This window comes from Typha angustifolia, chromosome 13, assembly GCF_048772165.1.
Source record: "Typha angustifolia cultivar Huaian chromosome 13, ASM4877216v1, whole genome shotgun sequence".
In the NCBI taxonomy this organism is placed as follows: domain Eukaryota; kingdom Viridiplantae; phylum Streptophyta; class Magnoliopsida; order Poales; family Typhaceae; genus Typha; species Typha angustifolia.
The window spans coordinates 5,966,424-5,992,463 of record NC_133251.1 but is presented as its reverse complement, the minus strand read 5'-3'; the positions used below and the strand labels follow the sequence as shown (position 1 = coordinate 5,992,463).

Below are 26,040 nucleotides of genomic sequence, written 5' to 3'. Positions count from 1 at the left end.
GTATGGGGAACAGGGGCACCTTATTTTGCCTGGGCTTCCTGCTCTGCCTTATAGGCCTTCTTGAGCAGCCTTCCAGTGGGTGGAACATCTTCCAGCTTGGGTAAGAAAAAGCAGCCCCTTCTTCGAGCACATTCAACAGCAATGAAGTATTATACTAATTATGAGGTTTAAAGATAAAATACATTATGTTGCTTCAGATAAGTCCATAGAGTTAATACACTGACATGCTCTCAGTGGTAAATTAATGTTTCAATCAAATAGCATCCACATCAAACTATCAAAGTTTAGGAAATAGTTATTACAATCTTATGGAATAGAAATATTGTTGATATGTAAAAGATAACAAATCAAAATCGGCAAGTGCAACCACAAACAATTCCAATAGTAAAAGAAGCAGAATTGGCGGGCAAAGTTTCTTCTATTATATATATTCTGTCAAAAGTTTCCATTGATCAACTATCTGGTCATATGCTAAGGCGAAGTTATTAACAGTGAGGATACATAAAATTTAGCAAAACTTAGAGAGCTTCATAATTGACTATATTCATGTCAATGATAGACTTCAGTTGATTGATGACAGTTGAAGGCTTCAGTTGGTTGATGAGGATTGAAGAGTTGAGATCAACCATAATTTCTCCTTTTGTGTCTAACCTGCCCAAGTTGGGTGTCTTTTGTTTGCCCTGATTCCGGTCCTTGCCTCATAAGCTTCTTTAAGATGCATGCTACTGCCAGCTGGGTTCCAAGAGCCGAGCGACCTCGGGACAGACAAACAATGCCTCCAAGAAGAAGAAGCCCGTTTGCTATCCATTTCTTTGAAGGCCTTGTCTTTACCTCCTTGTCAGATGAACCTCTCATAGACTGCCTAATGATGGAACTGCCACCTGAGGCTTCTGGTAATCCTTGATTTGTCCCACCAGTCATAATTGTCACCGGAACCTGATGTAAGGAAAAAAGAAGAAGAAGTAAACTGACAATAGCTCAGTTACTTTCTTGATTCTGCATTGCTAATTATGCATCAATACAGGTAATAGCATTATTTGAATTGCAGATGTAACTGTTTCTTCTTTGGATATTTAAACTTCTACAAATGATGCGTCAATACAAGTGATAGCAGCGTATATTTATTTGAATTGCACATGTAATTGTTTTCTTCTATGAATAGTTAAACTTCTCCTGTCTGGATAATATTAATACCACCCAATTGGCAACTGGTTTGGACAGAGAAGTTCCACCTAGTCTTCTTTCTGGCAAGAAGCAGGCTGGGCCATAAGGATGGCATCTCCCGCTAAGCAAGCAGAAATCAAGATTTTCTAAGCTTCTTGAAGAACCCAATCAATTTGATTTCGGCATGTGCTCTGAAGGGATGCATACTTGACAAGAATGATAGACAAGATCACTGAATAACTCATCTAGTAAAAAGCTCTAGAGCCTGCTAGATAACAGGCATGGTAAGATACTAGTAAGAATTTCTAGGAATCAAGAGTTGCAGTACATCACATGAATTGAAAGGAGTGTCTAAATTCACCCTACATGGCATGCCAAAGTGTGATTAAGTACTGGATCCTTCAATTACCCGGAAAATTCTCTGCTAGAGACTACAAACATGTCCATGTTAAGTTGACATGAGCACATGACTTCCTGATGAATTAAAGGATGCAGGCGAGACTGAGTAGCCAGAGCAGAAGACGCTTGACAGAAGAAACAAAATAAGAAATATAAAATTTCCTAAACAAAACAAAGAAAAAAGAATGCCTGCATGTCCTCAAGTATTCCAGTTAAAATGATCTTGAGGTGGTTCAAAAGAGGATGATGTAAAATCAAAAGGCTAATATGGTATAATAGACAGATAAAAGATGAAAAGATATAGTGTTGTCAAAGTTTGTTCCTTGAGAAACATGCTTTAGAGTTTAGATTCTTCAATGTGGTCCAAAAGAATCTCTCGACATGAATTAATAAAATACTTTGACCAATGCAGATAAGCAGTAAAAGTGGACAAAATATAAGTAAGCAACATATGGAACTCCTCCAATCTTGTCATCTTCCATTTTGAATGTTTGAAAAAGCCAGGCCATGACAATATATTATATTCTCTTAATTATAGGAAGAAATTCCACACTTTAGCTGTGTAAAGGAGTGCTAACCTTTTGAATAAGCCTGCGCATAGTAAGAATCGATTTCGAACGATTGCGACCACGGGAAGAATATACACGCAGTGCATTGTTCATTTTACATACATAACTCCAAATACCTTTTGCAAAAGCCAGCTTTGCCATCTCTATGTTCATGCCATTATCCTCTTGATGCACCATGATGATCTCAGATGCATCCCTACCGGGGACTGCATAAGGTATCAGCAAATAACATGAGAAAAGAGGAAGCAGCACATGTTACAAATAGAAAGTTAATCTGAGAGACAGGAATAGCATTGACAATTGAGAAAGCACAACTAATTCTATGATCTAAATAATAAATAAAGAAAGATATGTCATAACAAGGGAAAGGAATTAGCTAAGCACCTTTATGCTGAAGTTACATTATCCATTTTCATTTACACGGTAAAAGTAGTATCCAAAATCTAAACATTTGTCAAACAATATAAAAGCAGTAACAATATGCTATCCTTGTTCTTATGAAGAAACAAGGATCCAGCATGACACTAAATAGCATCTACTCTAGAATAAGCTCACTGGATAAGTAATAGCACTTCATATACAAAAAAAGTGATGCTATGCTTATGGACACTTCATAAATGTTTTATGAACTGGGAGACATGGCATAATCCTAGCCGTGGTGGTTTGTCTCTCCATCCACCCTGACTTCTAAGACGCTGCTACATTATCCCTGTTTGTAAGTTGTTTGTAAACTGTCCACGGACAGATCATTTTCCATACAAATGCTCTTTAAGATGTTATAAAAGTATAAAATAATTGTCAAGTGGAATTTGATTTGCACAAAATATGGTTGCGAATAGCTAAGCAGTCCATAACAATTGATACAATAATATTGCTAGGTTGCATTATCTTACATTCGAGCTAAGCAACTATAACTCAGCTTATCACTGTCAAGTTGCACAGCACCTTGCTCTCAAATTGGCTTATGCCACAAATTTCTAAATAATGCAAGTTTCACATTTGAAATGTAATTTTTTTTTTGTTATTCTTTTTCCTTGTAATTTGATGTTTAGGACAATAGCTACAACTACAATCATACAACAATAACCAAGACTTCAACCTCAATTATTTGGGGTTGACTATCCCCATGCTATTTTTGGACTTCCCTTCCCTCGTAAGAGAACTTCTATGTAATTAAATCATTCCTACATTTTGATACACTGCATGGCCTTCGTTAGACATGTCAGTCCAGACCAACTGAATCTATTCTCACGCAATTTATCCTCTATAGGTGTTACCCCTAATTTTTGTCTAATATTACGATTGTTCGTCTTATCTGTTCTAATTTATCTACTAGTTGCCGACATTATGATCCATAACGAATTGTTCATCTTGTAGCCACCCTAGAAGACTTCTCCTTTAGCATGGTTAGAAAAAAAAAATATAGAAAAAAAAGCCATCCTCCAACAAGTTAAGCTTTTAGAGCAATTGAAAACTGTCGAGTTAACATGGTACGAGAACAATTTCTCCTGAATTCGGATTCTGCCATGCCTATCTTCTCAGTACAAAAGCTCCACTATTTAAGTCAAGTATAAGGTCTATCAAATATATCTCAAGCCCAAAAGTGAGAAAGAGTTGGAATATAAAATATAAAAATCATCATTCTCTAAAAGCTTACAGTTTGGAGTAGAAAATGAGTTAATAAACACTATGTATGAGCATAAGGTTCATAAATAATTATTAGAGAAAATTAATTGTTAAAAAATTTGTTGTCAATAAAGTAAATTGTTAGCGATGATAAGAATAATTATTAGATATCGTTCAAAATACCAGAATATTCTTGTTTGTCCTCAAAAAGTAAATTGTTAGTGATGATAAAGAAGATAAATAATTATTCTTAACTAGAGAAATAATGACTGACTAACATGTATCATAAGTTTTGGTACGTTGTCACTTGCCTTTCCTGATGCACCATCCAGATCTGAAAAAACCTACACGAACATACTTCTTCTGTAGTGGCGCCAGAGAGTGTTCACAGTCCTAGAAGGATTGAAGGAAGTAATAAATTATCTCGAAGGGAAGTGAATCATAATGCCAATATTACAAGATAAGAAAACTTATCAACCACGACTGTAGGACACTATGATCCTTTTCTTAAAGCTTTACATGATCGCATCTAATACTCTTTCTTATGGTCACTTATCATTTGAAACTCCATATAATAATACCTATGTGGTTATCTTTGTCTTGAGTAGAATTTTGGCCCGGGAAACTGTAATTTTAAATGCTACTAGTGCTTGTACTAAACCACCAAAAATTGCAGTTTGGCATCTGGCAACTTCAGCAATTTCAAACATATAGAACATAAAAAATGTTAATATTGATATATCTGCCAAGGAGAAAATTTCAAGTCTATCGGTAATAGAAGAACCAAATTGGTCAAATAAAAATCCTATCAGTAACTTCTATCAGACCTTTGACTTCAAATGGTTTATTGGAGCACAACATGATTTTCCAAAGTAATTTCCTGCTGATGTTGAATTTTTTCTGTTGGTGGCCAAGACAATTTATGGCAAAAGGTGGACCTGGCCTAAATCTTAGACAACTACTTGATAGGAATAGAGTCTAATTACAATTTTCATGGAACAGGTTGACTGTACGAGTTAGAAATTTGGGAAAGAAATTTTAAAAATGAGCAACTTCTTCAAAAATAGCTTGAAAACCCCTTCATGTGATGTTGCATGTGGGTTGACCATTATTTGTATGTAAGCTCCACTCCTATATGTTCCTACCTTTGTATTTGTTTTCAGGAGGTAAGACACAAACATGCACTGAACCTCATAAAGCCTTTACATTGAAGTCCATAGATGATCAACTACTTAGAGCAATTTGGTACATATTTACAAGATCAGGCATATGAATATTTACTCATGCTGTGAAGAGGAATTCATTAGCAACATCATAAGAAGAAGAGCTGCAGTAATAATTGAATACAGGTCCTGATGACTTAATAAAATATTCAAAAGGACAAGAAGTAAATCATTTTGTAGTAGAGATATATGGTAACACATTTTTTATCAAGAAGACAAGAGTGAGGCATTACCTTGATAAAGCAATAATAGGTTTTATCATTCCCTTCCCAGACACGCCACGCCAATATGTACTCTCTTGGTGTCAGAAGTGGAAACTTTTTAATTGTTCGCCCAATTTCTGTTCCACTGGCTTCATCAAACTGCAATTGCTCATGCTTTATAACTGTACTGTCCCACTCTGTCCTGTACTCATTATCCATATAAAAGTCTCTTAATAGCTCCGTCGAGCATCCCTCAAATGTTGTAACACTAAGGTACTTGGGGAGACCATCCTGAAAAACAAGGATACACATCTGTAAGGGGCATCTCACAAACTATCAATATCCAACGTAACACAGTATAATATACCAATAAAACCCAATATTCTAAGTATAGGTATCGATCGTCGGAGAAAAAATATATATCAAAAGTATCGGTCATTTCGGCCATTTCAGTTTTGGAATATTTTTTAGTTACTTAAATTCTAAAAAATAATATAAACCATAGAAAGATATCAGAAGTTAAGGAATATAAACATAAGAAAATATATAAGATAGTATAAACATAATAAAAGAGTCAAAAATGCTAAGAATAATATCGAATTGATATGCATTCAATAAATACTTGTATTCATCACCGTCACCACATTTGCAACAGAGATAGTAGGAAGCCTCCTATAGATGAGGCTGACAACCACCTTTGCAACAGAGGTGAGCGTAGATGTGTTAAAAGAAAAAACAAAAAAAGGGCAAAGTAAAGGAAGAAAAAGAAAGCACCAAAAAGGAAAAAAGAGAAATAGAAAGGAAATGTAAAATGTGGCACTCAGAAGTCAAGACATCAATAATGATGTCTCAAGTTATATTTAGGTTAAATGCAACTTATGACGTGATGTACATATAGCCCACATAAAAGAAAAAAAAAAGTAAAATTATATATTTATAGCTGATACAGCCGATACAACCATTATGTATCTAACAATGTGATCAATATTGGATTGATACGGCCGATACTGGGCAGTTTTGGATCGGCAAAAGCCGGTATCAATATGTATCGGTATCAACCGATACTTCATGGTAAAGCCTTTTTCATTAACTTCAAAAATTATGGAATGAGAAGGTTCTAGAAAGCACAGTGAGACTCCTAACAGAAGATAATATCAAAAGAAGAAACATCAGTTATTTTCATCACCTGAAGTACCTCCTCAATGAGGGCATCACTTGGTGAGACAGTAAAACTTACCTCCTAGGACCTAAATGGTTATGTTTGAAACAGCCTCTAATCGGTGTAAGGCTGCATAAATATCACCTATCTTTCTCAAAATATTTTTGGTATTACGTTACAAATAACAGCACATTCAGACTCGTAAACACTAGAATCACATTATAGCACAACTTTATAATGTCGCATAGCAAAAGTCTACGAGAATCAGTTAAGTGTAACATTACCTTCAGCCTGCAGCACCTCGCTCCATATGATAACTGATGATTCTTCTTATTGATGACATCTTCCCATCTCTCTTTCTCATCGAGCTTCCCATCCAAATCATTAATCAACTCCCTCAGATCAGCATCAGATATTATTTTCGCTATCCTGCCTCATAAAAGAGATAAATCCAATCAAACATTAAGGAAACAATTAAAAATTATAAGAGAAGGCTAACAATCAAACAACATACAGCTTTCACTTAAAATAAATCCTGCAATACTCCATGAAAGGTCATGCAACGTAGTTGAGCTGAGGAACGATTACATCAGACGATACTAAGCTACCAAAGTACCAAAAACTCCAACTTTCCCCACTTGCCACTAATTCACCAAAGAAAACTAAACAAAGATACTGGACAAACACGGCAGAGGTCAAGAATCAAACCCTAAGGAAGAATTCACGAGGGAGGACGACGGGGAGATCGAGATATCTTTGGCCGCCCAATCTCTGGCGACTCTGGCGGCGCGCCACCGCGAAAAGCTTCGGAGAAGATGCCAGGAGAGGAGGATGACGAGGACGACGGCCGTAGCCCAACCGCCGCCGGCGTTTACCCGCCAGAATTCGTTGGAGATTACCGTTCCTCCGGCCAAATCCCAGAGGGGGAGATGGAGATAGGGTTTCGTCATAGGAAGCAGCAGAGAGAAGAGCGGTTGGAGCTGAGAGAGAACGAAGCCGGGCGATTCGTTTCTTGTACTTGTGGCAATGGAGATAGGGAAATTTATACAGAAGCCCTCGACGTTTCTATAAATTATCATTCTAACTCGCCATTCCATCCCATGGAGCAAGACAAAGAGTGAGACGGGGGCAGGGTCGTCTGCATCTCCTGATGTAAGAATTTCGTGCTTCGAGCATCGCATATTACCTATCAGAGCACGCCAAGTATGGTCGACAAGTCACGTCGTATTACAGGTTAAGAATTTTAACGGCCATAATTAAAAGAGAAGGGAAGAAAAAAAAAATAAGCACTAGTGGTCGAAAACTGACCGCCGAATGAACGGTGAAATTAATCTCGAAAGAAATAGATATCAACAAACAAAAAATAAAAAATATTTCAACGATTAAAGAATTGGTATATATTACCAAACAATTCTAGTAGAGTTTGTAGATAACTTACTCCTTACTAAGGTGGTCATAAGTTCAACTCCAACCTCAAACAATAATACGGAGAAATTATTTGGTGGTTTGTTGGCTTAGCTCGATTCGGTTGATGACTCGATAGTGCGGTTAGCTTGAAAGAACAATTTAGCAACGCAACGGCTTGGAGCACAGGTCTCGACAGCATTTAGAGAGGGTTGGCCCTTTGTCCAACCTATATCTAGCCTTCAGACTTATGAATGATAAAGAAAAAAAATTATGTATGTGTTCGAATGAATCGGATCCAACCTGAATCCGAATTAGGATCTAATTTAATTATAGATATTAATAATGTAAGACGGTGTTAAGAGTTTTAAACTAATATGTTATAACGCCCATAATAAAAATAAATAAATTTTAAATTATTTATAAAATATTATGTAGTATTTTTAAGTAAATTGTTCCCTCTCTCCATTAGTAATTTACTATCAATTTAATGCAATTATTTTTATATTACTAAGTAAATGGTTATCTCAGAAAGTAATTTATGTCATTTACTAATGTGGGAGTAGCTAGTGATAAATAGTTTGGAAAACTATAGTAAATTGCTAATCTTCTTTTCCCACATCATTGCTGTGTATATTTCCTATATGGCAAGAATAAAAATGTGATGTATAATAATAGGTATTAGTTAGCCTATAAACATAGAAACCTTACACATAAACAGCATTTATTAATAATCAAATATTTGGAGTCAACTCTCTATTTGTGAAGTTATTGTCATTATAAAAAGAAAAAGGTTAAAGTGTGGTTGGGATTTATTCTCAAGTTACATTGCAATCAACCCAATCTACTAGTCAGCTACACTTATCCACTGCAAGATCCAGACAAATCCAACTAGACTGTATGATGTCAATGCATCCTTAGAATTGCTTGGATGCTATTGAATTATTGGTGGAGGAGCAAATTATTCATCAACTATTGAGGGTTATTGTTCAGAAATTATTTGAAAGATTGATAAACTTTTATCCAAAATAATGCTCATTGTAATAGATGTGAAGCTCTTGCTTCATGTTCATATGTTCCCTTTGTTGATCCAATATAGGCAGGAGTTTCATGCACTGGATCTGGATGTCAGTGGGGTAGCTGACATTGAAGGCAGAAGAACTCAGCTTACTAGAATGCCTAAGATTGAAATGATTTATGAAGCACGACTGGTATAATTTTTCTCCATCCACTGTAATGGAAGTTTCAGTAAGACATATTGGTCAAGATATATATGTTCTTGGTAATTAAAGCAGGCCTAGGATTAGTTTTCAAGATTAGCCTAAGTCCATTTATAACCAGGACTTGATATATACTAACAACATAGTTAATGTTTACGCATCAAGTCTTGATGTAAATTGTTAATCTATCCAATGGTTTAGCTTAAAGTAAATAGTTGTTTCTTAGTGCTTTCAGTATCAAGTAATATAATAAGCCTTTTTTTTTGAGGCCATCAAAACTAGCCTTCCTTTTGTATTTAGTTTTAGCAGATAAGTTTTTAACATCTAGCCTATTATTTTGGTCAAATACTCCAGAAGAAACCAAGGGATAACATTAAAAATGGTGTCTCCTTTGTATCTGAATTCAAATGGTGAGTTAATTATCACATATGAGAAGAAGAGTCTCTCAAAGTTTCTCTTTAAACTTCTGTCTATATTATTTAATCTCTCGGACTTATTTTAATATATGTGCAATCGTTAGTTTTCTTTTCTTTTAAAACTAAAGGCGAAGGTAATATTGTCTGGGGAAGACGAGATCAATGGTGCATAGTGGCTAGCCTTAGCATCAAGTTATAACTTAAAATAAGGTGTTAATTGTGAAGGTTGGTCGGATTTAGCTAAGACTTATTATACATTCTCAAATTTGTTTCTGGAGTATGATGTCTAAGGGTGTAACCGGGTAGGTATTTGATAATATTTTGGGATGTTAGTAAACTAGAGTAATATGGGTTTAGTTTATATATCACCATATGTAACATAGACCCTTCAGTTTTCTAATTTATTAAATTGCAATTTTGGACCCGTTTTTAGTGACTTAGCCTTAACAAATCTTAAAAAGACTATTATGTTCTAAAAACATTACGCATCACAAATATAATTTATACGCATTGATTATACAAAATATATGCTTTAATTTTTTAAAAAATACATATCGAGATTTAAAAAAAAAAAGACACATAATTTATGTAATTTATACGTATTGTCTATGCAAAAGGTATGCTTTAATTTTAAAAAAACACGACGCATCACCTATGTAATACATACGCATCTCCTGTACAAAATCTACACTGTAATTTTCAACAATGTGAGCATTAAAATTTAAAAAAAAATGTCACGCATCACTTATATAATTTATATGCATCGCTTATGTAAAATATACGCTCTGATTTTTAACAATGTGCACATCGAGATTAAAAGGATAAATTAGTTTAAATTAGTAAAAAAAATATCTGAATTTATAATTCGATAAATGCGTGGGCCTATTTTTACCAATTAGATAACTAAAAGTTTTTTACTGCAAATTATCCGAGTTACCTAGTATCAAATCTTTCGTTATACTACAATCGGTAGTGTAATCACCAACAAAAAAAATAAAAAAACATGCGAGATTGGCCACATAATGCACTAGTGAGGAATAATGTGGTTCAAATGAAAGATCTTGCAATTGGGAGAGACTAACTGGAAGAACAAAAAACTGAAACAAAAGCTGGATAAAGTCAGCAAGGACTTAACAGCTCTTAGTTTAACAAAGGACAAGAGCGTTGCTCTAATATTCAAGATCTGGAAGCTATATTAAACAGGCTCCCTTTTATCCTGAACATTTTACTTGAGGTATTGGACTTGATATTCAAGTCAAAATTGGTTCCAAAATCAATTGATGCATTACATAAATTGACTGCATAGAAACGTCCTAAACAGGAAGATCCTCCTGGCCTGAATGTAATCTAGTCACATTGACAAAATCCAGCTAAATATAGGTGGGCTGAATTATGCCACATTGATGGCCTTTTGGTGTTAATACTACTCTATTAGCTAATGTGGGACACTGAGAATTATCTTATACTAAAGTAATATGATCAACTCGCCATCTTATTCTCTTTGTAAATCCATCTGAAGAGAAAAATCAATTGATTCTCTTGTGATTAGTTCTGCATAATAATCCACTGCTGCAGTACTTTTTGATGAGCAAATCTTCCTGTTGTTTGCAGGGAGTTGATCCAGCACAGACCTTTATATATCAGAAGGATGATGTCTTTAGCTTCGAATCATCCTCTGGGAACTTATAACGGGCATGCTTCCATTCCAGAATATGACAGGCAGTTCAGGCAGCATTTGCTGTAGTCAACAATGGTGCTCGACCAGAGTAAAGTTTTAAGAACTCATGCATTGTGAAACAACTATTTATCCTAAAAGAATATTCATATTCCACCAGTGAATAAGAGCCATCTTACTCTGGAACTTATGCTAAGCATCAATCTAAAACCAAACAGTAATCTTTTACAATCCAGACTTGCAGGTGATCTATTCTGCATCTAACGAAATAACAAAGTGAATTTCCGGTGAAATAAGGCAACAGCAGCAATTTGTGTCATAGCTGCATTCTTTCTGCTAGAGATTTCTTACAATAAGAAGTTATTCAGATGCTTGTGAGCTCAGAAAATGAATTATAATTTTCATATGCACTAAAAGAACCATGAGGGAAAGATGGACTACATCAAAATGGATGAGAATTAACTCTAGAGTTTAAGCCTCTAAAACAGAATAAGGTAGTTCAAAAGCATGATACACTGTTCTGGCCTGTTCTTTCTCCTCGTATCCAAGTACAGGGTGGTGCAATAGGAAGACGCCAGGAAGAACAGTCGTAGGTCGTGCAGGTCGCATGAAATGGGAAGAAGTGATCCCCTAAATCTAAAAGTGCTCCACATATTCTCCAAAAAAAGAGTTCCAATCTATCTCCAAAAAGATCTTGATCTGCAGCATGATAATATAAAGTCTGAAGCGACAAAAGGTTTTGGATGCGAACATTGCAAATAGCAATGTGGTGATCGACGTAATCATTCTGTCCTAAAAATTTATTTAGGTCCTTAAAGCATCTAGACTCAGATAACCTTCTCTCCCCTCAGACCTGAATTTGTTATATCAAGGATCTTCTCTCTTTTCTTTTTAACTCTTCCGAGAACCCCAGAAGCACCGGATGTTTGCTTTACTCCCTTGTCTTTGAAGATCCCAATTCATTTGTAGCAGAAGACAAAGAGCTTTCCCTACTTGCAGATTGATCACGCCTCCATTGAAGGTGAGAACTTGTGCAATTTCCTTGGTATGGTGCCTTCTGGAATGGCTGAGGACACCATGGCTTCGCAACTTGCTGGGCTGGAACCAAAAATCCAGGAGGCATGTCTGCTTTCCGCATTACCTGAAAAGGAATCCTTGAGAACACGAGCAAATAATTTCAAATTGTATCGCATAGCATGTCAGTCAGTAGAAGAGCACCAACCAGAGAACTCGTCATAACTCCAGAACTTTATCTATCCTCTTACCCTATTAGCTAAACATCACACAAATCCACAAAACAATTTGATACTCAAACCAACTAGGGCCTTAGGCCAGGACATTGGTCTTAAAGCATAATTACAGCAAACACTGGAAACCCTTTGGTTAAGAATATACCAGGTCGAGAACTGTCAAAGGTTGAAATAAGATAATTAACTTTGAACTTCCACCGGTTAACAAAACAAATAAAATGTGGTAGATCAAGATAATGCATGTGGCTAAACACAGAAGTTAGTAAAATCAGTCCTATTGAGAATCACAGACCTTCATAACTATTTTGAGTAGTTTCTGTCTTTTATTTGACAATTAATAAAATATAAGAAACCATCATTCTCACTATTTACTTCCTATTTATTGTGAAATTCCTAAGGGCATTTTCGACCTATTAGCAAAAAATGCCTTCTGCAAATTCCATTAGTGCAACGGTCATAGCTAATGTTTATATTCAAAAGCATATAAATCAAAAGGCTGAATAAATCTGAGAAGTAACTGGTTTATATTCAGAAACTTGTAAGCTGACATTCATTTGAATTTCATTAGTTATTTTATGACACGTAGGAAAATAAAAGAATGAACAAATAGCAGCAGTCTCATAAAATCATACCGTCAGAACTCGAGAAAAGAACGAGGTACCACTCAATGATAATGCCTTCTCGACAGACTCCTTTCTGGCAAAAACAACATATGCGGCCCTGAAGGGGGCCATCAGTTTGAACCAATTCCAGGAGGGCTGATGTTGATTAATCACATAGTTCATGAAAAGTAGTTGCATAGTATATACCCTTTTGGTTGAGCCGTTATGGTATCTGTTAGCATGACAACTTTGATAACAACTCCACACTTTGTGAAATGTGAGAGTAATGCTTCTTTTGATGCTCCAAAATGTACCTACAAAAATACATCAAAAAGCCATCACACATGAAGTTTCCTAATTTAATGTAGTGGTAGTAGCAAAGAGAACGTCAGAAATGATCAAGACTAGGAGATATATTCAGTATGTAAACATTACAAATTCCATACTAACAGATCCTTGCAAAACTAGAAGACTACAGTTGATTGATATATATCAATAAGAAGTATATTGCTATGGCATCTCATGTCATTGTATCTGAGTCACAACTCTTCCACAATATGTTTAAAAGCAAATCAGATTAAAAAGATTTTGATTTCTTAACATTATTCAAAATATATAGAAGCATCCACTTTCAAATAAATCAAATAGAGATATACACGAATGCAGTAGAAACTCACTCCTACTTTCTTGCATTAAATGAGAATAAATCAGATACAAATAATACAACAAATTGAAGACAGTAAGAACTCTGAAGTAGGACCTCCTTGTCTACAGACTTTCATCAAACATTAAAAAAAAAGGTAAGGCCTCCCATGTACTTTGACAAATAACCCAAAAAGTTTGCAGTGCCATACGGACTTGAACTAGCCCTTAGTTAGTCCGCTAAGAGAAGGCCGTTCTCGTTGAAGTGTTCAAGGGATCAAATTGTTCTCCTACATGCATATAATGCTCCTCATAAAGCAAGATTACCTGCACCAGCACCCTTATAACACATGAGCAAACTCTCTCTTGTACCATTGAGGCATCGCCATGATATTTAGGAACTAAAGCATTAGGCATGACAGATATTGAGACCCATCCAGGGAAACATCCTACAATCTCTAAGGCTCTAAGACTTCTAGGTCTTCCACTATAGATAAACCACACCTGTTTTTGGCTCTCCTCTCTTCTGGCATTCAAATAGCATCAAAAGAGCTCTTCTGGCATTTCCTATGATATCAAAATGCTCTTAATGTTTTATTGTACTGTCTGTAAAATTTCTAAAAGGATAAACCATCTCATTAATAATATTGGTGCCACCCCCAACTCGCTAAAAATAAGTGAAAATTCTGTTACACTTTCCTACTAAGAATCCACCTCAACTGGCATCCTTCTTGACCATGTTTTCTAGTTGTCCAGATTTCTATAGCATGTAAAATTGATGTTATCACAGACAGAAAGTTGAATTTTCCATTCGACATAATTAGGATTCTCATTCAGTCACTCAAATGCAAATGCTACTCCTTATGTAGTCCTTCTCAGCGTAGAGGCACAGTGGCACATTAATTTTTGTTTAATGTACATTGAGACTCATAAGACAATATCCATCCATCAATCTCCAAGGTGGGCGGATGGACAGAAGCCCCAGAAATTTTAGTATTGAAAGTTACCTTTATCATATTACTAATCTTGTAATCATCTATACCCATGCTGATATTAACAATCTACCTTAATTCTGTATTCCACAATCACCACATGTCAAACACAGAACCCTATAAGCAACCCTCCATTTTTAAAATTTCTTGAAGTTAAAGCATATTAAAGAAATGTAGATTCCGTAAGTTCTTGTCCTTTACCAATACAACCAACATAAAACTTTAAGAAACTGAAAGAGATACAGGGGGGGAAGGCATTATGCATCTACAAAAAAAGGTGAGATTCTCTGAAATCAAAAACATTTATGCATCAATATTCATGCTTATAAGCTATGCTATCTTAGAAGGATCATTTCACGGTAAAGCAGATGGGTGAAACTAAGATAAGAAAAGACAGCGATTGTGTTCAACTGCCATTTACATTTGTCACAAGAACTGTCCTTGACTCAGTATCCTCCTCTAAATGATTTTGTGTGCCTGCAAAAAGGAAAAGAAAATGGCAAAACTGTGATGTCAAATAAGATGTCGTAAGAAAGACTATTTGTTAACTAAAACAAACAATATACATATGGAGATAATTCATTTATTACAAGATATGTGTATATGTATTTCCATTGTGCATGTTTCTGTAAACATAAAATATATTGAATAGTTACTATGTATCAGCAATTTTTTAATCTCTTTTGACACAGTTTGGTCTACAGGCAGCAGAAAGAAATTATAAGGTAGAGAAAACTTATATAGATTACAGGGGGCTGATGAAAGGCAGTGAAAGGCACTGGAAGTTATACCACGATGCAACTCATTTTTTTGTGTCAGCAGCTCACTGACAAGATGTGCCTGACAGCACACACAGTGCCACTGATACTTAAAAGACTTAGTACATTCTACATACACTTGCCAATTTATCTTAATAGGGAGAAATTTGATATTATCATCTCAGAATAACATAATTAACACTTACAGTGTTAAGAAAAAGGAAAGGAGTTTGAGAATGGTGAAATAATCTCAAAAAAGAAAAAAAAATCAAGCACAAGTCCAATGTTTGAGAAGCTAGTTAAGCAAGACCCAGAATAAATGGAAATGACAGATATGACATGCAAGTCGAAGATGATATCAGTGAAAAAACCTAACAGGATAGATCAATTGGAAAACGTTAGTGCTTAGACATGCATAATGACAGTCAATCAGTAACTAGTGTAATCCAAATCCAGGTATTATTACAGAAAAGGTGTACCACTACACAAGGCTACAGCAGTGCAAGTTATGTATGCAGTCTTAGGTAGCAATCCTTATCGGCACACTTGAGTTATAGCTAAAGAATTTGATGTGACCACATGACATAAAACAACTCAATAGAAAATTTTCACAAACCTCAAAAGACATATCCAGCCAAACAGTTGAAGCAAGACATGTTTGGTAGGTGGAGAAGAAAAGTACATTAGGCTTCAATTTCTATAATATGTTAAAACAAGGATAAAAATATATGTACAAGGCTTCTATAGATTACATCAACCACACTAACCCAAGCCACATTATTGTAAGATGTGGCATTTCTCCCTCTCTGACTACATATGTCATCACAAGGATGACAAAATAACCTCCTTTTCACTATTGTATTTCCAGCCAAGTGGCCCTTCATTTCACAATCATTACTCAACAGATCTCAGCCTGCCCATTCACCACTTCTCCCGGTCTCTCTTGGCTAGGACCTTTGACTTCACAATACTAAGATGTGGCATTTCTCCCTCTCTCTGACTACATGTCATCACAAGGATGACAAGATAACCACCTTTTCACTATTGTATTTCCAGCCAAGTGGCCCTTCATTTCACAATCACTATTCCACAGATCTCAGCCTGCCCATTCACCACTTCTCCCAGTCTCTCTTGGCTAGGACCTTCGACTACACAATACTCCCTCTTGCTTTTTGGCCGTCTCACTTGCCACTGGAGCACAGACTTTATTTCCATTTTTCCCAGCAAAATAGTTAGCCACCTTCAGCTAAACTCAACAAGGCCCAGGTCGGTTTTAGCCCTAAGACAGAATGTGCTCAAAATATGAATTAAAGCTATTTTTCGCATTAAATTTCAGAAAAAAAATTGCAAATGCCATAAAGTCTAAAGCTAATTTCTCTATCAGATATCATTATTATAAGATGCAGAAAGAATATATATTGGTTTCAACTTGGAGAAGGATTAAAAGAAAATCAGTCTCAAAGAAAAGGACAATATAAAAATTTCAAATGAGATAACAGGAGAGGCAAATTAACACAACAGAGAGATCACAAAATAATAAAACTGGGAGTTCTCAGAGATAGACCCTTTAAGTTTTCTTCCATCTGTGGTCAGAAAAAGTTCACAAAGATCTCTCACAAGTTACACAAAAATCTACAGCCTAATACCTCAAACACTAACTAGATAGGAGATACATAGATCCTGAAAGAAAGTTGAACAGACTTTTCAAGGGAGAAGGTCTACAATCATTTTTTCTTCTTCCTTCTTTTGGCATGATGGGGCAGTCCAAATAACTAAAAGGAGCAAATACAACATCTTCAGAAACACGATATTCACAAGATGAAAGTAAAATTCATCTTAGATGAATTTAAGATAATATTAATCAGATATTAACTACATTCAAGTTACACATGTAAAGCTTATCTAGAAACCTAACAGACTTCCCTAGAGCTTTCTGACACTACCAAACAGCAGTTTACGCCAAAGAGATGGCCCAATTGAAACCAAAAACTATATTGCAGTAAATTCTTTCTGCTGCATAAATCTTAGTCTCAAGAGATGACAAATGTTTGTAATATGATGCTGTAGTCTAATGGAAATCCAGCCACTCAATCATTTTAACAGAGATACTCTTGTATTCAACAATTTAAATTATTAATTACTTAATTGCAACAAAATCCAATAGAAAATTTTTGGGAATAGTTCAACAGAATGAATATGAAACTTAAATATGTTCAAGATCTTTAACATCATCAGTCTTTCTTTCTTCAGTTTGAATTTGATGACTATAGTGGTTGAATATCCATAATTTTACCACAGGGAGTACTTGAAATATTCCAACTTGTTGCAGTTATAAACCATTGGCCAGTGCCAGTCCACTCATCAGTGAGAATTTCTATGATCTTTGGTTCTATCATTGCTTTAGCCAAATGAGAATATCTTCAGTTTTTTATGCATTTTCATATTCTCAATCACAACCATCTGAATTGACTGCATCAGTCCAACTTAACCCTCTAATCTCAGTGAAGAAGTCCTGTCGCTGTATCTTTTCTTCAGGATCTTCCATGACACCACTTTTCTCATGGAAATTCCATCCAGTACGAGAAAAAGAAATAAAATGAACAAGGGCAGGAAGCTGCTAGATTTAGTAACTTAGGGAGAGCAGCTGTCCTGCTACAACTATAATTGAACCCTATATAGGAATTGCTCGAGATATAGGTCAGGCAGAAGAAAGAACATAGGTTTCACGAGACCTGGTAGTAAGGTATATCAGAAATATGGCTTGAAGTTTCATTCGAGATAGAACAGTATCTGGTGAAACTTAATCAAAACTGAGGAAACCATTGATCAAGGCATACAATTGCAAAATTAATAATTCTCACCTTTAATTTGCAACATTATCAGCTTCCACTTTGACCCAAATTTTCCGTTTTCTCTAGGGTTAAAACCAGAACCAGCCAAAATTGAAAACGAAACTCCAAAACATAATAAGGAAAAATTTGACAAAAACAATATGATTATAAAGAAAAGAATAAGGAACAGGAGAGTACGTTGCAAAGGGAAAGAGCAATGTTTTGAAAAGCGGCAACGAGTGGCGGGTGGACACTCTACCGCCTAGCGCCAAGGCAAAAGGTGGGTGACAAGACTGTCTAGTATTTTTTTTATATAAAAAAATTTAAAAATAATAATATATGATATATTTTTAATACTAATATTATATATATTTATATATATATTTTGTAATAATGTACTACACCAAAATACCAAAATTTATATTACATATTCTATTAATGTCCAACATAACTCTAAGAGGTTCACCTAACCAAAGTTAGGTGGCAATGTGGGTAAGCATGTGGCCTCTAAGAGTGGGAGAGCAATATAGAAATATCCTCATTCTTTTATTTTTTATTTTTTTAACTCCTTCCTTCCCTTCTTAGAGCTCCCATTTTGAGATAGAGAGAGAGAAAGAGCAATAACTGACTTCATCGTCCGAGTCATTGCCAAACTTTGCCAGCCGCCAACACCGTCGCTCGTCGTGCTACTTGGGAGGAAGAGGAAGATGGCTCACAACCATTGCCTTGCGCCACTTACTATTCCCGTGCATGCGTCGTCCAGGATTGTGGATGCTTAGGAGAGAATGATCGAAAGAGAGAGTGAGAGAAGGAAAAGATTCTAGAGTGAGAGAAGGAAAGGATTCTGGAGTGAGAAAAGGAAAGGATTCTTGAGCTTGAGAAAGAAGACAAAGCAATTTGGGTTTTTCCTTTAAATGGTTAGTTCTCAAACCAAAGTTAACTTACTCGATCCCTTCATTGATTTGGTTTGCTAGGCAGCCCACCAAGCGCTTTTCGAAGCTAGGGCGGGTCATTGCCTTCTTCTAGTGCCTTCTAGCTTAGTGGGGCGGCCAGTGTGCTCCCCGTCAAGCGCCACCAAAAATATTTTCCAATACACTAAAGAAAGGGGATCTTTCATCCATGGATTGAAGTATCAATCAATCCCAATTTGTATCGCCGAAGTAGATTGGCCGATACGGCCAATTCGATCTATCCCCGATTCGAATAATCCAAAACGGAAGATCGATATAGTGGATATGGTCGATATATATTATTTTTTCAAGCATTCCATCCTGATCCCTAAACCGAGAATCTCGCTTTTACCTATCTATTAGGGTGCCCATAAGAATCTCTTCTGTGCACTTTATTAGAGTGTTCATACTTCATATCAAGTATGCACTGTCCTAAAATTCCAATACTCTCGTTTTCTCCTTTCTCCTTTTTTGGGAATCAAATATGGTCCCAAGGACTTTGGAAGGTAAAAATATTTGAAGGATTTACATGCTTACTATCACTTAAAGTTTTAAAAAAAATATATCATTCTAATGGACAGACTCAACATAATAAAATCTAATAGCAGGATAACTAAGGGACCTATGAGCAACTCATTCTGCCGGTGAACTTTGGAATTGTAAAAACTGTCCTCCCAAAGTTCTTTTAGTACCTCCAACCACAGATGTATTCTGTATGAGACCCAGTAACACCCAAAACTTGAGCAAGCACTTTCAACAAAAACAAATGCCAATCATGAAACCACGTACACACTTCTACATGTCAAACACATAATATAAGATTTCTCTGAAAAGATGATTTAGCACAAGTAAAAGAGAGGTTAACTAATAAGATGGAGTCAAAAACCTAGAGGTGCATTTCGTTTTGAATTGCTCATTTCCACCTGCTTTGAGCGGAGCTTAAGCATATCCATTTCTACTTGGCGCAGTTTTAACTTCACATCTAACATTTCCTGCATGAGAAGTTTAAAGAAAGAAATTTATATCAGGAATTGGTAAGAAGATTTAAAATTTTAAATGTTTCCAGTTCAAGATATCTTACATCTTGCATAGGCTTATTATTTTCATTTCCATCTGCTGTGTTGCTAAGACACTCAGGTTTAGTTGGTGGACGACTGCCAACTGGCACTGGTAAGTTCACAGGCTTGGTCATTGAAAATTTGTACAACTGAGGTTCAGATAATTTTTCAGATGCTGAATGATGCACTACATTTGAAGATTTCGTTAAATGGCTTGCAGGCTCAGAAATCGCCGGATGTGAACTTTTAGCCTCAGACCTAAACTGATTCAAACTTTGCAATTGGTTAGCTACATGTAATGTTCCATTTGTCTTGATAGTTGTCTCTCTATCGTGGATGTGATTTTTCCTGAAGCCAAATGAGGAAATATAATTGCTGCCAGAATCAATCTGACTAAACTGTCTCTTTCTTTTTAGAACTTCCATGTGATTAAGATTGTGAACCGTATTAAGATCATGCTCTTGCATTTTATATTCATCTGCTTGGCTGTTTAAGATGATTCTGCTACAACCTTTATCCATCACAGCTGATCTTCTAGCCATCTTACAACTTACTTTTGCGTCAGGCTCAACCAAGGAATTAAGCTCTTTTCGATCTCCATTATGACCATATTTGTATTTTTTTTCTCGTATTAAATTATCATTTTCTTTTTTGGGTTTCCCAAGTCTATCCCAAACATTACCACGTTTCTCTGTAGTTTGAGGTGATGTAACATCCACAGCTTTCAAAGGCAGTCTTCTTGCAGAAGCATTTCTTGTAGATAGATCTTGAAGATCTTCTGCATGAAAAAACAGACAATGGAGTAGTGTGACATTCACATATAAAAAAAGGACTTTAGTCATTCAATTTACCAAATAAATGTAATCCCACTATTAGCGATTAAGTATTAACAAGGATTGAGCATATTCTACTCTGTGGCAGAAGAACCTAATATTCTGGTATGTAAGGAGACATCTGCATAGCTGCCTGAAAAACATTAGCAGAAAAGAGATAATGAAATACTTACCTTCGCTAATTGACTGGATATTCCTCATAACTTGTTCTGACTTTGCCACAGGAAGACTTCGATAAGCTATGGTACTGGAATTATTCTGGGTTATCTGTTCTACCATTTGGAATGATGAAGTTAGATTCCCGGTCTTTTAGAAATTAAAGTGATAAACTAACACACAAGACTTGGTCTATCAACCTTCAATCGCTGACTTTCATACTGGTGGAATTGCTCATCACCAGTTAATATTTCAGAATTATTCAGGCAAGAAGACACATTTCCAGTCCCTTTGCGGCTTTCATTAGCTGCACCTATCTTCTCAAGAGTTTCATATGTATGTGTTAGTGATCCCTCAGCATTAATTTGGGCATCAGCTGAAGAACAAGGTTGGTGGCTCTCTGGAATTCCAATAGCACTTAAACATTTCAATTTTACTGAGTTCTTCAGTGGTTCACAAGCCCCACAAGGCCCATCTTTAGACTGTAAAAATAATAGATCACCATCTCATTGCATGTTTTTTATGCTTTGTTAATTAAGAGAATGAATAAGATTATTACCATGGTAGCATCACTAGAGTGGATATCTGCAAGCCTGCTAGTTTTCTGCTCCTTCTCACTATTATTGCCAACATTTTCTACCCCACCTTGGATACTTGAAGAGTCACAAGGTGACTCTGAAACATTAGCTTCTTTACTAAGATGATCCCAGAGCCTATATAACAATGCGATATAATAATCTAACATGAAGCAAAATAATAACATTATTACATAATAAATTGGTTAGCGATCAACACACCATGCTACAAATCTGCCACTGTCCTCCCCAAGAAATGCCTCCAGGTCATCTCGTGCCTGAGTTTGATGTTTTCCATTACAGACAAGCACTACAATATACTCCTTCATTTAAGAGGGGAAGAAAGAAAAGAAGAGATCAGTGCCAATGTAAGAAAAATCAACCAATGATTAATGAAGTTGGCAATAAAGGTGCATACAACAAAACCAGTATTAAACCCATGGTAAATAACACAATTATGTTGACGTACAAAGAAATTAACGTCTAACTCAACAGTGGCAAATGTTGATCAAGATATCTTTAAGCGGCAAAAGTTTGCCCGGTATAATGGCAAGGAAAGACTGAAAAATCAGTTCAGAAACAAGAGGTCTCTAGGCACTTGCAATTTGGAAAATGAACGAAACCATTTTTCTCCCCTCTTTTCATTTATGTCATATATGTTGGTTCTCCTTTTTGATGTGATCAGGATAGGTGTGAGATGTAAGTAGGGGTGAAAACGGATCGGATACGGATCGGATAGTGCTCAACCCATATTCGAATCCATATTTTTAGTCCGGATACAGATTCGGATACGGATATTGGACGGATAGGAAAATTTAAAACCATATCTTAACTAAACGGATATGGATAATTTTCGGATAAAGGATCGGATCTTAAACGAATATTAATTGAAATTAAAATAATTATAATATTTTATTTAGATATAATTAACACAAAATTATTAAGAGTTTTACAACAAATAATTTTTTTGTATGTCAAATATATAAAATTAGAGAAATTAATCTCTATAAATAATATATAAAGTATTATTAGTAACAATATTAATATTTACTATTTAAATAAGCAAACTAAAAACTGTAAATCATTTAAAAAAATATGCGGGTAAACGGATATCCGATATCCGTATCCGAATCCGTATCCGAATCAGAATCCGAATTTTTTTCAAAAATTCTAACTGTATCCGAATCAGATAGAAATTTTTTATAATAATCCGATCCGAGTCGGGTCGGGTCGGAGTTAATCCGACCCGTTTTCACCCCTAGATGTAAGACCATCTTCTATTTCTAATCAATTCAAGGTTACCCTCTTCTCTAAATTTCTTGTTTTTATCCTCTATATTCTTTTACCATTTCTCTACTTATATCCCATCATAGAACTATTCGTTACCCACTATCCAAAGCAAAAACTATCCCTAAATGACCTATCATATCCATCTCATTTAAGCTTATTCAACATTTAACCAATCAAAACCTTTACTATTAACAATCAAAACAACCAAGTTTTTGAGCATTTTTGGAGTTAAAGATGTGAGCCTTCACGAATCAAGGTTAATGACACCTTTTAGAAGACCGATGCTTCAAGATGCACATCAAGGAGTGACTTTGCATACTACATGTAATCAACATTATATGTTCCCAATAAAGTAAAATTATAAATGGACTTTCTACTTTCTCTTCTCATTGTACATATTCATTTTATTTTATTTTATTAATATAGCAGTATATTCCATTATCTCGTTTGCTTCTTTACTTTCCCTTTCAAGTCCTTCAAAGTTTTTGGAGCCTTACCATGAATCTGAACCGATTGTCCTGTTTATTTTTTTTTTTAGGTTTGTTGAAAGCCCGATTGGTTGTCTTATGCATGAGGATTAAACAAGCCAAGCATGAGCGAGAAACCCTCAGCTTGTGTTGATTTTAAGATAGAGAATGAATCACAAGGTCGTAGAGAAAAAGTTAAGCCAAGAATGTCATGGTTCATGATTATCTCACCTATTTACCGAGATGACTTGAGCTAAGTACATTACACTTATTCTTATAAGACAAGGAAAGAGATGTTGAGTGGATAGTCACTGAAGGAGGGCGTGGCAAAGGACCACATCTAGGAGGAGGTTCGGGACTCTAAAGGATGTTTAATATGAGTGGTCAAAGACCGCAATCTCGAGGAGGCAGCAATGAGGAGGAAATAGTTGCAAAAGCTAGATAGAGTTGAGAAGGTAGAGGCACAATTGGTGGTCATGGTGAAGAAAGAGGGCACCAAGACGATGGAGTCATCAAGGTATAGCTCAACATTGAAGAGAAAGTTCTTGGTGGGGTTGAAGAGAAAGTAACAAAAGTTTTTTAAAAAAAAAGGTATATAGCAAGGTGGAATGCAGTGTCAATAGTGGCATACTTGTGCGGTGTGCATAGAGGAGGAGATGGTGCTGGCAGTTATGGTGCTTGATAACCACAAAGTCAATGATGCATCTACTGCCTTCCTCAGAGACAAGATGATTGCTGATTCAATAGGTGATGGACACTCAAAGAGGGAGAAAGATTGGCATTTTTGTTATTTCAATTCTAGGTTTTGAGAAGTTAAAGAAGAAGAAAATATCTAATTGTTTCATAGTCTTAGATATTGCAACCATTATACCAATATCTAATGGCTCAAACAGATAAATACTAAAGTTAAAAGTAAGCACTTATAAACTGTATGTATCGGGATATTTCAACTGAGCTTGACTAATATGTCTTTCTCAAGTTCAGCTCAATTATTAAATAGCACAAGACTTCAGCTCTAGCTCAGTTCAATTGGTAAAAGACTGAAATTGACTCAATCCATAATCAAGACAAGCTCAAGCATCTTACGAATCCAGCAAGTCCATTTCGCCTCCCTAGTACTACGTATATGATATACAACCGAAAGCAAAGATGACATGATGATGACGATAACATGTTACCCGTAAGCAAAGAAGTTGTGTAAAGTGTACAAAAAATCTCATAGGTACAATTTTGTTAGTTCCAATCTCCTTCAATCCTTTGTTATGATCAAACGTCAACTTTGTTAGTTCCAGTCTCCTTCAATCCTTGTCTCCATCTCATTTCATTTAGTTCTTCTGCTGCCTTAAAGGAAAATCAACCCATAAACCATACTCATTTTTCTACCACCTTCCTTCAGACTCTTTCGAAGAGTAAAGGAACTTTACTTTCTTTGTAAAATGTAAACTTATACAGCTAAATAAAAATGTATATTTCACTAACTACGAGTAGCCTATCTATGTTATAATTTTCATCCTCCGTACATTAGGATCCTTGATTCCTTGAGCAGAAGAAATTAGCGCATACAACCATAGCAGAGTTGTTAAAACTTCTTTACTATTCAGAAATTATCCCAAAGATCAGCTGGCATCAATTCTAATAGAATCTCATTAAAAATCACCTTTAACAGTTTTGAAAATACAGAACAGAAAAAAGAACAAAAAAGATGAGATCATCAGCAAAAAATAGAAAATCTAACTAAAATCACAAGTAAGACGCACTAAACTTAGCCTTTTCTTTTCCAAATTCACCAAGACAACGATTCAGAACTAGTTCGTGCGTTTGAGAGATTAGGGTTATTGTTGAACATTACAATCATAGGGCATAGGGATAGATGGATGGGAGGCGTACCGCAAGTACTTCGTCGGAGTAGTTGCCGAGGAAGTGGAAAAGCTTCTCGGAGACAGCGTCTCGGAGTCTGGACGCCACAGGAGACATTCGATCCATCTTAAACGATCGAGGCTCCCACGAGAACACCCTCTCCTCCATCTTCTCTTCATCCATCTCGGGCTTCCGATGGTTGGGTGTGACAAGACGGAGTTGATGCTAAATTCCCAATTTGAGGTATGAGAGACAGCCAGACAGGAACCAGGGGAGGGGATGTGAAATGGAAAATGTTGATTTTTGGGATCGATTTGCACTATAAACCGATACGTTTTTCATTCTTACCCATTTTTGGGATCGATTTAGGGCTAAATACAAACAGATCTTATAAACTGTATAAAGTATAAAAAATTAGAAAAATTAAAAATATATATATGCTTTGCTATTATTATTGTTTATACCCTGAGTATTTATCATTATATCCATATATTTTACGTTTAATCATCAAAATCATCCAAATATTAGGTTTTTTAATCGAAGATAACCCTAAGTATTTTCTCCTTCTCAGCTTTCTCTTTTCTTTTTTCTTTTTTTTGTTCTCTTTCTCTCTGTTGCAACAATATTGAGCTCAACCCAACACTTGCATTTAATTTTATTTTCATCTAATATAGAAGGTTATATCAACATTTTTACTACTTCTTCTTATCCGGTCAATTTG

General features: G+C 35.6%; 2 protein-coding genes across 4 annotated transcripts; both read right to left on the bottom strand.

Moving 5' to 3' along the window:
- Positions 1–399: 399 nt before the first annotated feature.
- On the bottom strand, positions 400–7,377 carry LOC140774040 (uncharacterized). The gene is made up of 6 exons (XM_073116871.1): positions 7,052–7,377; positions 6,628–6,772; positions 5,215–5,475; positions 4,070–4,151; positions 2,142–2,338; positions 400–936 (listed from the first exon to the last, which is right to left on the bottom strand). The coding sequence occupies exons 1-6, from the start codon at positions 7,291–7,293 to the stop codon at positions 622–624; spliced, it is 1,242 nt and encodes a 413-aa protein (XP_072972972.1). The 5' UTR covers positions 7,294–7,377; the 3' UTR covers positions 400–621.
- A 3,974-nt stretch (positions 7,378–11,351) lies between these two features.
- LOC140773560 (uncharacterized) lies at positions 11,352–25,675 on the bottom strand. Of its 3 annotated transcripts, none has more exons than XM_073116180.1 (11): positions 25,350–25,674; positions 21,928–22,028; positions 21,690–21,843; positions 21,331–21,612; positions 21,148–21,241; positions 20,165–20,916; positions 19,970–20,075; positions 14,966–15,021; positions 13,118–13,224; positions 12,941–13,028; positions 11,352–12,199 (listed from the first exon to the last, which is right to left on the bottom strand). In XM_073116180.1, exons 1-11 carry the CDS (start codon positions 25,500–25,502, stop codon positions 11,990–11,992), a joined length of 2,103 nt encoding a protein of 700 aa, XP_072972281.1. In that variant the 5' UTR covers positions 25,503–25,674; the 3' UTR covers positions 11,352–11,989. The 3 variants fall into 3 exon arrangements, with proteins under 3 accessions (XP_072972281.1, XP_072972280.1, XP_072972282.1); XM_073116179.1 differs by having other exon boundaries at positions 20,165–20,919; positions 25,350–25,673; XM_073116181.1 differs by lacking the exons at positions 11,352–12,199; positions 12,941–13,028; positions 13,118–13,224; positions 14,966–15,021 and adding an exon at positions 15,050–16,581 and having other exon boundaries at positions 20,165–20,919; positions 25,350–25,675.
- Positions 25,676–26,040: the final 365 nt, after the last annotated feature.

Coding starts and splice junctions, on each gene's coding strand:
- LOC140774040 (XM_073116871.1), bottom strand. CDS start 7,293: ATGACGAAACCCTATCTCCATCTCCCCCTCTGGGATTTGGCCGGAGGA. Junction 6,773..7,051: donor CTCGTGAATTCTTCCTTAGG/GTTTGATTCTTG, acceptor TTTATGAGGCAG/GATAGCGAAAATAATATCTG. Junction 4,152..5,214: donor CCTATTATTGCTTTATCAAG/GTAATGCCTCAC, acceptor CAATCCTTCTAG/GACTGTGAACACTCTCTGGC.
- LOC140773560 (XM_073116179.1), bottom strand. CDS start 25,502: ATGGATGAAGAGAAGATGGAGGAGAGGGTGTTCTCGTGGGAGCCTCGA. Junction 13,225..14,965: donor GGACAGTTCTTGTGACAAAT/GTAAATGGCAGT, acceptor GTATTTTTGTAG/GTACATTTTGGAGCATCAAA. Junction 13,029..13,117: donor ATAACGGCTCAACCAAAAGG/GTATATACTATG, acceptor GGCCCCCTTCAG/GGCCGCATATGTTGTTTTTG.